Source organism: Gobio gobio, assembly GCF_949357685.1.
Source record: "Gobio gobio genome assembly, chromosome: 1".
In the NCBI taxonomy this organism is placed as follows: domain Eukaryota; kingdom Metazoa; phylum Chordata; class Actinopteri; order Cypriniformes; family Gobionidae; genus Gobio; species Gobio gobio.
In genome coordinates, this window is record NC_137097.1 from 22,673,087 (window position 1) to 22,686,777 (window position 13,691).

Sequence of the window (13,691 nt, forward strand, 5' to 3'; positions counted from 1 at the left end):
AAGAGACAGATCGAGCTGACAGAAGTCAAGATTGATGTGAATAAAAGAAAGCTGCAGGACATGGACCTTGAGATGCAAATTAAACGCAAGACACTGAGGAAACTAGAACAGGAAATCCAGAAACTAGAAAGAGAAGTAAGTGACTTCAGTTCATACTGTAACCATGACTGTAACACAATGTATTATTCATCATAATTTCTTTTATCCAAAGCTTGTAGTGATAACAGCAAAATAATAAAAGTCAAGTACACTTTATAGTTATTGATCCAGTGAAGTGGAACTAGAATTTGGGAAGATAACCACAGTGTGTGCTACTGATGCCAAATAAAATGCATGTACACATGAAAAAGTTATATAGCCTACATTATCCTTTATTAAGGGATGGGCTAAATCAAAACTAAATTAACTGAAATAATTTGCAATGTATTGTTCTCTAACAAGTCTACCATTTCTGTTATCTGGGAATATGGCAGCATTGTCCCAATCAACATCCAAAGCAACTCTGGGAGCCCTTTCTTTTCTTAGGCTGGCAATATTGTGCAGCACTGTGCAGGCAACAGTCACGTCGCATGCTCTGTCTGGGGAGACCCTCAGGTGGTGCAGGCACTGAAATCGTGATTTCAGGAGGCCAAAGGTCATTTCAATTCGAGCCCTGGTTTTGGCATGGGCATGGTTGTAAGCTTGCTGTGCTGGGGTTTGGGGGTCTGTAAGGGGAGTCATCAGAAATGTCTCACAGGCATAACCTTTGTCCCCCAGCAGCACACCAGAGAACTCACCTGTGAATACAAAACATAATTCTTACAAGTACTGTACTCTTGATGTTCAAGGTGCTTAAAAAATGGGGTGGCTTACCTAGAGAGAGTCTCTGGTAAATTCTACTGGCCCGAAAGATTCTGGAGTCATGGACTGAGCCAGGCCACTTTGCCTCTAAATTTGTGATAAGGCAGTCAGCATCACAGATCATCTGTAAAAATATATAGCCTATTAAGGTCATTTATACTACGTTTTGTCATTTATACTACTACGTTGAATGCTTGAATCTGATTGGCTGATGAACGTTCTGAGGTGTGCATTATTGTTCTAATAATTGAACGGCCCGTCGTCAATTATTCCTTACTTAATGCACAGAATAATTATGTAGCTGACAGTAACCATAACTCATTCTTACCTGAACATTGACACTGTGGAAGGATTTCCTGTTCACATAATCTCCCTCATGTGCCCCTGAGGGGCGTTGGATACGAATATGGGTGCAATCCACTGTACCAATTACATTAGGAAAAGCTGTAACACAAAATAATGAGTGTCATACTGTGACTGTGCTAATGTAACATTTTGTAGTAATCTGTTATACGTGTTACCTGCAATCTTGTAGAACTCCTCCTTGATGGTGATGAATCTTCTATGGCCAGGGAAGGTGATAAAAATGTGCACAAGAGATTTCAATGCCAGACTTACATTTCTTATTGTGCGGCAAATAGTGGCTTTATTGAGGTTTTCTGCATCACCGACAGAATACAGAAACATGCCACTTGCAAAGAATCGGAGTGCTACGCAGACCATCTGTGGGACAGTGAGAGCATGGCTCCGTGCTGTCCTGTGCTGTATGTTTGGACCCATCAGCCTACACAAATATCTGATGCCATCACTTGAGAATCTGTACCTCTCAGTCAGATATTCGTCTGAAAAGGCCAATGGGTCTGCCCTATCTCGGAAGACTCTTTCATGCCTGAATGCTCGTCTGAGTATTAAAACTTCCTCATCAACTACATCATTCAACAAAGGGCAAGCCATTGTGAATAGTAAACACACAAATCTTTAGTCTATATATACTACATATTGACCTCGTTACGGACTTAATTGAAACCACATTTGCAACTTCATGAGCCATTTCTTATCTCATCAACTGCAATAAAATACAATATATTGATATTTTTTATCATTCAACAGTACATTTCTACTCTATACTTCCATATATAGATATACATACTCTATATTCTATTTCTAATATTTTATAGTATAGTTCTTTTACACTGTGTTGGCATTCATTGTGGACAGCAAAGTAATAATTGCTCAGGAAAATCTGCTTTCCTCACTGGGTGTATGACAATAAACGCTTTAAATCTCGAATAATATATATATTCATCAAACCTCTGACAGTGAAATGAACAGCAGTTTTCAATAATAACTAAAATAACAGTACGCATAATTAGATGAATGACTTTTTTAAAATAATCATAATTTTTTAATGCAGGACCATGAAATGACTAAAACACATTAATATCTAGTAGGATTTAGGGAGGAACTAGCCGATAAATCACTAGGATTAATCTTAGCCTGGTTGTTAGCCTGCTCCGGAGCAGGCTAGCTGCAAAGTGTAAATCTCCATAGTAACTTAATGTAGATTAATTTAGCCTCCCTTCATGCAACCGAGTCAGGGCTAAATTCAGCCAGGATAACTGGAAAATCCCAGCTTAATCCCTTATCTTGCTTTTGTGCAATACCCCCCAGGAACAAAATAATACTGAGGAAAAAAACACAAACGAAAACATGGGGAACAGAGAACAGGGGCCCGTTCTTCGTACCTCGCTAACTCAGTTAGCTGGATTTGATTGTTGACGATTTGGCATGATCTTGGATTATTTGGTTCTTCGAAGCTCATCCTGGACTTGCTGTCATAGCAACAGCTCCGTCAGCTTAAACCTGCTCGGGAGCAGGCTTATTTCATGTAAACAGGATTAGATTGCATCTTGAGGTGATACTTAAAATCTGCCCCAGCCACTGCTACTTTATTACAAGAGTTTATTACTGAACCAGGGGCAATAATAATCATTTTAAATAATAATATAAAAATGTTATATTGTATATGTATATGAGAATGTATAATACTATAGATACAGCCACTTGATTGAGCGATTTATTTGTGATGGAATAATTACTTTATATAATTTTATTTGTATTGGTTTACACACATGTTGTACAGTTAATCTGAGCAGTGCATTAAGTGATCACGGATATTATGGGAGTGGCTTGATGCAGCACAAGAGAGGATAATTTGATCTTGACCCATAAGAAACTTAAATACTGTCACGTTACAAATCTGCTTCAAATTGAATTAAAAATTAAATTACAACATTGAAATAAAAATGTAAAGGGTGTACAAATACTGTATAAACTCGTGAATATAAATAATTGGTAATCATGTTAAAAATTTTTTTTTTTTTTTATCATTTATCTATTATAACTTATGTTGGTTTGGTCATTTGGCTGTTCCCTTGTAAAGGTTCAGAAATTCGTGGGTTTTTTTTGTGTAATTTGTCAAGTTTTTTGCCAGGTGGCTTTTTAATTATATGATGTCATTACGTTGCTGTCTTGACGCCAGCCAATCGCTGCATTGCTGATCGTGGTTTCGAGTATCGATGCATCTGCCCTCTTCAGGGAACACAAGAACGCGCAGTGATCTTAGATCATTTAATCCAGATATTTTAATCCAATCCGCAAATTCGTTTGAAGAACCAAATTAGCCAGAGATCAGTTATCACGATTAAAAGATCTGGGATCTGTCAAATCATCTTAGATGTATTAAGCGAGGTACGAAGAACGGGCCCCAGGAAACAACATACACCTGCATGACAGCAAACAACTGAATCACTGGGGTATATATACACACAAGGCTAACAAGATAACAAGAGTAGTGGTGAATGGGAAACACCTGGGAAAACTAATCAACATGAAAAACTATAAAACTCCACAGGAAACAGGAAACAGAAAAGAACACAGACAATGCACAGATAAACAAAGTCCCACAGAGTGCCAGACACAGAATAGATGTGACACTCTGACCAAAGGTTTGGATTGGCAACAGACATGAATATTAAAGTCACAGAGAATCGGAAAACTGTCATAATGTGGCATCAGGAAAGCCAAAAGGTCAGAAAATTCTTGAATAAAATCCTTTTTATATTGGGTGGTCTATATAGCAGGACACAGAGCAAGGGGGTAGTCCATTTCAGTCCAAATAAGCAGACGAGTGCTTCCCTTGTTTTCCACCACTGTTACCTGCATTTCCTTTTCATTTATTTTCAAATTTAATTTACTCACATACATTTATTTTCATTTGTTCTGTCTTAATTCTTTGTTCTGCTAAACATAATTTGCGATATTTTGAAGAATGTTTGAAACCAAACAGATCTGGGGCATCATTGACTTTCCATAGATTGTCAACTGTGCCCTAGAACTGTTTATTTACAAAAATGCGTTCAGCAAAGAAAAGATTTGGAACATCTTGAGAGTCAGTAACGATATAATTTTTATTTTTAGAGTGAACTATGCATAAAGTAATTTTTTGGGTGGACTTTAAGTCAGTCAGTCAGCATCTGGCCTTGTTTGAGGTTAGATTCACCTTCTTGTTGTGCTTTATATAAAATAATTTACCTGATTTATGTTTCTTGTTTTTGGAATCGTTTATCTTTTGAACAAGATAAAACTCACCAAACTCAAGGGAAACATTCTTAATTTATTGTTAATTGTTGGTTTTGTTTTGTTTTTTACTTGGAAATTGTTAGTCAATTTCACAATTACAAAGATACACATACCTATGTTTTGTTTTCCTTGTATTTTAAATTAGGAGGAAACTGACGAGGGACAAGATCCAGAATATTCAGGAGATTTTGATGAGGTAAAAGAATACATCCCAGACTCCCAATCAGATAAAGACGATGGCCCTACAACACCAGTCAACACTATTGAACAATCAACAGAAAACTTCAGAAGACAAAACTGCTGTTTCAAGCAGAAGGCAAAATTTCTGCTTTGTTTGTCAAAAGCCAGTGTTCAAAATAGCACGACACTTCAAAACACACATATAGGAGGACAGTAACATTCTCCCTGTCAAGTCAAAAACTAGGAAGGAATTGCTTGATAAACTTAGGAATAGGGGAAACTTCATGCACAACAATGAGGTTCTAAAGAATGGATCTGGTTCACTCAAAGTCAAGCCAAAGGCTAAAGGTGACTGTAAAAATTATGAGTACTGGGCTCGAGTTGTGGAGACACATGAAGCCTGTAAAAGCTCCTCCAAGCCAGGAGACAATGAACATCTTGGAAGAAAGTTGCAGAAGAGTTCTTGGCCTTGCCACACTGGTCAAATCTGCGTACTCTAGCACGGAAGATGGCGTGCTTAAAATGTTAAGTCGTATGCATGACAACGAGATTTCAGGTGTTGTTCGCAATAACATTTGCCTGCTATGGTTTGCAGAGTCTCTTTATAGCAAACATGGTCATGATGCATCAAAGCATGACTATAAAAAAAGGAAACTTGGACGTTTCTTACAGACGTTGTGCAGAAAGTCCTCCATCCAATGACTAGAGGATGCTATAAAACCAAGCAACTTTATGAAGGTCATTGATCCGGTAAAGGAGACGGCAGGATTTGACAACCATAACAACAGTTACAAAACTCCAAATCTTGCGTTGCCCTTTTAAAAGTGAGTGACATTATACGCTGTCATGCTCTCATGGCTGGAGACGAGGACCTCATTCAATTGTCTGAAGCATTTCAGAAACTATACACGACAAAATGGTCAGAGTACATTTCACACTGTGCTCTGAGTACCATTAGTGATTTGAAGTACAATAAACCAGATAATCTACCACTCACTGAAGACATCCAAAAACTTCACAAGCATCTTGACAGAATTGGTAACTGCAGCACTGAAGTATAGAACTATTCCAATCATTGACCAAGATAGTCCCCTTCAACAGAAGACGCATTGGAGAGGTGTCAAAGATGAAATTGAGTAATTTTCGTGAACGAGATCACTCAAACACACATGAAAGAAATGGACTGTCGGAGTACGAAAAGAAGCTGTGTGACTATTTTGACCGTGTTGAACTTAAAGGTAAAGGGGGGAGAAAGGTAGCAGTGCTACTAACTCCTGAGATGTCAATTGCACTCAGTCTGATAACTGAGAAGAGACAGGAATGTGGTGTGCCAGATGAAAATGAGTACTTGTTCGCTGTACCACACTGCCTGACGTACTGCAGAGGACATCAAAGTCTCCATCGACTTGCAGCTGAATGTGGTGTGAAGAAACCTGAATATTTATGGTCCACTCATCTATGCAAAGAAATAGCAACCACTTGCCAAATTTTTTATGTAAAGAACAGTGAACTAGATCATTTAGACATATCAGTTCATAGACTATCTGAGCCCACAAAGTGGAACATTTTCAAAGTTGCTGCTTGCCTTGGAAGAGGGAACTACATTAGCTGTGTGGAAAATCACTTGATCAAATTGGAGGTATTTACATCAAGTTATGTTTTATTGTCAAATGTTATGTTTTTGTTTGTTGATTTATTACTGCTTCTATTACTGTGGTCCTTAATCAGCTGCAACAGCATAGGTCCAGAACCTTGCTCCTGGGGACCCACTTCGCTGCAGAGATCAGCCCTAACACTGAACAAACACACCTTAAACAGGAAATCAAGGTCTTCAGGATGACTTGAAAAGTCACAGGCCAATTGTGCCGAAGCAGGTTGGAAAGAAAATAAGCAGGACACGGTTGAAGACCTGTGTGTTACAGTATTCACTTACAGTATTTTTAAGGGCAATATTTTACAGGCCTTAACTATCACTTGAATTTCATTTTACAATTTCTGTAAGTGCTTGATTAAAAAAAAATATATAAATAGTTCAAGTAACCATTAAAATGTTGGTTGAGAATTGTGTTTGAATTGAATTTATATAATTACATTTGTTTTAAATAATGAATATATCACTTATTAATCATTTAGGAACGCATAGTCATGTTTTGTAAATTATTAGTTAATCATTTACTAATCACTTGTAAATTACTTGTAATGGAATTTACATATCTACATTTACATTTACACATTTGTATATCACTTGATAATCATTTATGAATGTTTTGTAAATGATTAGTTCATCATTAACTAACCACTTATAAATGACTTACAACTGAACATTATTATAAAGTGTTACCAAAAACGTTTTATGTATATCAAGATACCAACCTGGGGCCTATACCATGAAGGTAGTTGAACAAATTCAGGGTTACAGGATTGGTTTTGAGGTGACAAAACCAAACCGATGCAATCAGGCTTTATTGGTACCATGACGCAGCTCATCAACTTTCTCTGTCAACTCAGGCTTTGATCCTTAAGCTATGATTACTTCACGCGCGCGTGCACATAAAAGAGTGACGTCGGCACTAAACAACCAATCGCGTTCGATATGGATAGAGCGAGAGCCATATATTTTTCCGCGGAGGAGCAAAAGCTTATACTTCACAAATATGAAGAATATAAAAGTGTACACGCAGTAACACTGCTGCCAAAGCAAGAGAAGAATGTTGGAGGAAAATTTCTGATTGCATTAATGCGTAAGTAAAAAAAAAATTATATAAAAAAAAAACATTCTAGGCTTTAGGTCATTCATGTAAAATTATGTGTATATACACTGCAAAAAAATGCTCTTCTTACTTAGTAATTTTGTCTTGTTTCTAGTCTAAATATCTAAAAATTCTTAAATCAAGATGCATTTACTGGATAATTACATGACATAAGATGTTTTCTAGAAAATTTCTGTTTTGTCCCAAACAGAAATAAGATTATTTTCCTCACCCCATTGGCAGATAATTTTGCTTGTTTTAAGCAAAAACTCACTTTATTTTGATTTTATTTTTAAGAAAACATATAAATCCTATGTCACTTAATTAACTAGTAAATGCATCTTGATTTAATAATTTTGGAAACAAGAAAAAATACTAAGTAAGAAGAGCATTTTTTGCAGTGTAATGCAGCCTATATGTAAGTGTTCGCTTGTAACACTTTACAATAAGGTTGTATTTGTTAAAATAAGTTAATGCATAAGTTAACATGAACTAACAATGAACAATAGATTTGCATTTATTATTCTTTGTTAATGGTAATGGCAAAACCATTGTTCATGTTACTTCACTGTGCATTAGGCCTCACTAATGTTGACAGTTACAACTTTTGATTTAAAAAATGTTTTAAATGCTAAAATGAAATGAGTATGCATACATACGTACGTACGTACGTACGTACGTACGTACGTGTGAATGTATAGGCTATCACATCCTAAAAAAATGATATTCATTGACTTTTAGATGCAACCCCAACTCCAAACGTTCTTGGCAGCAGATCAAGACAAAATATAAAAATATAATTCAAAGTGGTGAGTATTTACCACAACCTTTTATTATTTTTGTGAACATTTTATCATAATAACTTGTTTGCAGCAAACAGAAAAAAGTGTGACCTCCGTAAAACTGGGGGAGGTCCACCTCCTCCTGAATACACTGCGGCGGAGGAGTTGGCTCTGAGTAACAATAAGGGGAGGCCGATTATGGATGGCATTACAGATGCTGTGCAATCTGACCCTGGTGCTGGCTCCTCTAAGCAAGTGACACTGGGTATGTGTGCAATGCATTACTATTTTTTATTTTATTACTCTAACTTCTAATTTTTCTGCCTCTATGTTCTGCAGTAGAGGGAAATGCATTGTCCCTGTTGAAGCCAGCAGACATGCGCACAGTCTCCCACACAGATGTCAGTATGCAGCAGACAGAACACCATGAACATAACCTGCTTTATAACAGTTATGCTTTACATTGGCATATGAAGACACTCTGTCTGTGTGTTCTGATACAGCTGCTGAGGTGAATGCACTGGGCTTTTTATTATGGCACACATTTGAATGCATCATAAAGTCACTGGCCCTTACACTTATCTTTTTTTAATTGTAGGATTTTTCACAACCTGCCCCAGAAACTGAGGCCTCTGCTTCAATGGGCTATAGGAGGAATGTGAACAAGGTAATTCTTAAAACCCTTCACCTAAATTAGTCAGTCCTAAAAAAAAAAAGTATTTAACCTCCAGAATACTTTAACCCTTTAACTGTCACCCCCCTTTTTAGAATACACATGAAAATGCACTATCCAAACTTAAAGGGCTGTAATTCAAGAATGCTTTGGAATATAGACCAAAGTTTGGTCTCGTTTTAAAGACGACATTCTGCAGATTATTGCTGAAGTGAAAGCAATTCAAAATATGAAAGTATGAAATAGTTATGGAAGTTTAAATTTACTGTAAATGAAAAATACTGTACTAAATATTTTTTATTTCATATAAAATATATATTTTACAAAAAAGAATTTACTCTAAAATTACTATAAAATCAAAGCCATATGTCTAACCAATTTGTGTTCCAAATTTGAAGTTGATATCACAAAAATTGAAGTCCCCATGAGATTTTGTTTAGGGTGCTGTACCAAAAATAGCCACCGGGTGTCATTCAAATTCCATTTATTGTTGTTTTGATGCATTTTCCTGTAAATTTCTGTCCAAATATTACTTCCATCACAAAACAGTCACCAAATATGGACCCTTGAGACTCAGACCTTTCCGACAATATGCGTTTTGTCAAGATTGGAAAAGATTTTGAATATAAAGTAGTTAAAATAATTGTTGTAATATGAAACATGACAGCGCCCACTAGGGGAGGAGCCCACTAGAATAATTTAGAGTAACGTTTCCATGGCAACACAATGTCCGATTTCAAAACGGTTTTCACAGGATGAATTTTGAGTTTGTAAGCTTTCAAATGATACCTAATTTGTGATAATTACTTAAATATATGATATGAAAAAAGGCGATCAAAAAAAGAGCACCAGGCGTCCCACCTGTGGGAAGGTGACAGTCAAGGGGTTAAATGATTGTTTGTGGTGGAACTATGTTTCCGGTGGAAACAGACTCCGTCAGGGTCCTTTACAAAAGGAGTCTAGAACTAGACTGTTCCCTAAAGGAGCTGGACTGTGAGCTGAGGAGGCTCCAAATAAAAAAAATTAAATTGGAGATCAAACAGCTGGAAAAACCGATCTCAGTATGTGAACTTATTTAACCAAGTAACACTTTAATATGAACATTGTATATTTATTAATTTAACTTTCCCTTGCTCTTTCTTCCTCCCTAGCCACATGACCAATAAAACCGTTTGAGACCAGTCTGCAGTGTCAATGTGCTTTTATTAAGTAAAATATTGTGTTGTGATTGCATCTCTGACAGCTGCCCCAGCTGGGTGGTCAAGTGTGATGGGGTCAATTTCATCGGGGAGAAGCTGGTTTTGTGGTGGTACTCGCTCCTTTCTGATAGTGGCTATATTGTGCAGAATTGCACATGCAGCCACTATCTGTGATGCCCACTGTGGTGACACTCTTAAGCGCCGAAGGCAGTTGAAACGCGCCTTTAGGATGCCAAAGGTCATCTCGATCTTAACCCTGGTTTTACTGAGGGCCACATTGAAGCGGTTTTGTGGCCCTGTCTGAGGGTCAGGATAGGGAGTTAGCAAAAACCTCTGGCATGCATAACCCCTGTCTCCTACCAACAGGCCATCAAAAAGCCCTGTCATGTAACAGAAAAGGGGAAAATTGTGTAAATGTTTGTCACAATTAAAACGATGTTTTGTACTGTACCAAATTTACCTTCCTCGAAGCGCTGACACAACACAGACTCACGGAAAATTCTGGAATCATGAACTGAGCCAGGCCATTTGTAGTGAGCCACAGTCATCTGCAGATGAAATGTACAGTAAATCATTGTCCTATCTGTTAAAGTTATTATTCATTTAAAAGGTTAATCTCAATGCAAATGAAATCATCTCATGTGTATAGTAGCCCTACCTGAACATTAAGGCTGTGAAAGGACTTTCTGTTCACATAATCAGCCTCATGTTCTCCTAGAGCTGTGGAGATTGCAACATGTGTGCAGCCTATTGCTCCTATGACTCTAGGGAATCCTATCATAGGATTTAAAAATAAAAAGATTTCAAATCATTCTTAATATGTAGCTAATGTAGCCTATAATATATATAAGTACTCTAAGTAAAATCTGCCTTTTGGAAAGAAAAAAAGAACCTGAATGTGAACGGTTAAATTGTTCATACGTCACCCTATCAATATATCTTACTGGCAATTTTATAAAAGCCCTCTTTTATGGACATGGTCGATAAATGTCCTGGGAACACAATGAAGCCATTTATGTACCCCTGCAGTGCAAGGACCACCTTGCGAATGGTTCGACAAACCGTGTTTTTCCCAAGGTTCTCTGCATCACTGACCGCGTACAAGTATGTACCACTTGCAAAAAAACGCAACGCAATACATACCATTTGCGGTACAGTAAGGGCATGGCTTCGACGAGTCACATTTGTTATGTGCGGCTCAAGAAGTTCGCAAATATAACCGATTCCTTCTACGGAAAATCTGTACCTTTCATACAAGTACGTATCAGGAAAGTCAAGGGGATTTTGTCTGTCCCTAAAAACTCTCTCTCTACGAAGTGCTCTTCTAACAATTTGTGCGGAGATGTCCACAGGATTTGGTAGAAAAGGTAAAGCCATTGCAAATACGCTGGGAATTAGTTACGTCATCTATATATATATTATTTTGCTCACAGCTGATTGGTCAAACTTAAATCTCAGATCTCGAATCCAGAACATAACCTGCCCCGGAGCAGGTTAGCCGTGCAGCGTAAGATACCATGGCAACTAACACCGATTAAAGCCGAGCTACTTTCATAGTACCTAAAACCCAGGATTGGCACAAACTAAGCTTAAACATATCTGGCTAGCCAGCTAAACCGGCTTCATGGTATAGGCCCCTGCAAAAAACAACATTTTTGTTTTTGTGACAACACAAAATGCAATGTAGCTTTGACAGCTCTGCACAAGTATAAATAAGCAATGTTCCATTTTAGGGGTGAAATCGCTTATATCAACTGAACACCTATCAATGAATCTAAACTGAATTGAACACATGTAGACTACCATGCCTGTTCCAAAAACACTGTTAGCTCAATGTGCTGCTGCCAACTTAACCTCTTAGGGCTTAGTGGCCACATACGTGGACAGCACATTTTAGCTCTCATGTCCACAATTGTGTTCACTGCTGAATTGGTGGTGAATTGGTTATGGACATGTATGGGCGTACTTACACTGCCATCTGGTGGTGTCAGAAGTGTATAACACACTGGTCAAAATTCAAAATGGCGGCGAACACAAGGGAAGATTCAAGTGGTAGCTCCACACATAAACGTCGACCAGGTAAGAAGTTCTGTCATATTTAATGGCTTATTCTGATTTAGATATTTATAAAATCATTGTATATTTGTCATGACATGCAAATTTGAAAAAAAAAAAGTGTAAAACTAGCAACTTTCTAGGTCACTAAACATGATGTACACGTACATGTACTTATGGACTGAAGCTCCTCGAAACAGCTAGTATGCTATTAAACATGCACACATGTAAAATGGGAAAAAAGCTAGCTCTGATGCAGCTAAAAAGCTGTGCATGGTCCCAATTAAATACATAACAATTAAATAACTAATTACATACATACATACTTAAATTAGTTGGGTTGAAAATGTAAAAAATGTAATATGCTAGTAAAAATGTGCACATATAAATTAGCTTGCATATTATCCCATTGGAATAAATAACAAATAAATAATGCAAACCTATATACATAAATTAAATAAATTTGTATTTGATTTTATCATGTTTTTATTTCCAGAGCTTTTTTCTGTGCAAAGAGCATTGGAGCTATTTGGGTTAATTGATGGATACAACTCAGATTTGGACGTGTCTGACAACGATGATCCCATCCTGGATGGCAATTACCAACCATCACCACAGGAGGAAAGCAGCAGTGAGGAAAGTAGTGATGACGAGGACCCCATTCCTGAGCCCACTGACCACAGCAGAGGATGCAAACATGCAGATAGTGCAGATAATGGTTAGCCAAGACCCAGTAGATATTTGTTTGTTTTATGCAGTTAGGGCCTTAGGGCTATGTGAAGGAAAACTTGAATTTACAAAACTTGTTGACAGGTTCATGGACAGGGACAGAGACAGGTACAGGCACAGGTACAGGTTCATCCCGCACTCTCAGACGTCACCGTCAAAGTCAAGAGATTGAGGCTGATAGCTCAGAAGATGACTTGGAAGAGCCAACACCAAGACCAAGCCAAACCAAAAAAAAGAAAAAGGGAGACTCTGAACAAGGTACTTTTTATTCTTTTTGGCCTTCACACCTTGAGGGTAAATCTTCAAATTTCATATAAACTTCCACACAGATTCAAGTATTTTATGCACCAATACACCTCAATTGCTTATATGGGTAAAAATGAAAAGATTATGTGTCAAATACTTGTCTTTCTATTAATTAAATGGGAATGAATACAGTGCATTGTGTAAACAAAAGCGAATATATATTGCATGACTTCTAATTATAAACAAGCTGGAAATGCACCGGGACTCTTATTTTGAAATGCCTGCGCCTTATTGCAGCTGCTCATTCAAGTTCAGATGAGGGAGATAAAATATGCATTGTTACAACCTCTAAATCACATTACTATATAAAAATTGTGAAGTAAACATTTTCATTATTCCTCAGCATTAGTTCATAAACAATTGCCTAGCATAAATGTATGTTATTTACTGATTGAGCCGCTCTGAAGCACTACAGTGCCACGTTTCCCCCCTATGTTTTCCCCACGGTTAGATCCGCACGTTATAGTTCAAATGTACGCATCTTTTACACATGACATCAGTTCTGACTGGATCTCTTCTCTAATCGTTCCTCCCT

General features: G+C 37.4%; 1 protein-coding gene across 1 annotated transcript; it reads right to left on the reverse strand.

Annotated features, from left to right (window-relative positions):
* Positions 1-10,072: 10,072 nt before the first annotated feature.
* Positions 10,073-11,443, reverse strand: LOC307119743 (putative nuclease HARBI1; the record flags this gene model as incomplete). The annotated part of the gene is made up of 4 exons (XM_079806217.1): positions 10,073-10,446; positions 10,527-10,614; positions 10,725-10,840; positions 11,011-11,443. 4 exons carry the CDS (start codon positions 11,441-11,443, stop codon positions 10,073-10,075), a joined length of 1,011 nt encoding a protein of 336 aa, XP_079662343.1.
* Positions 11,444-13,691: the final 2,248 nt, after the last annotated feature.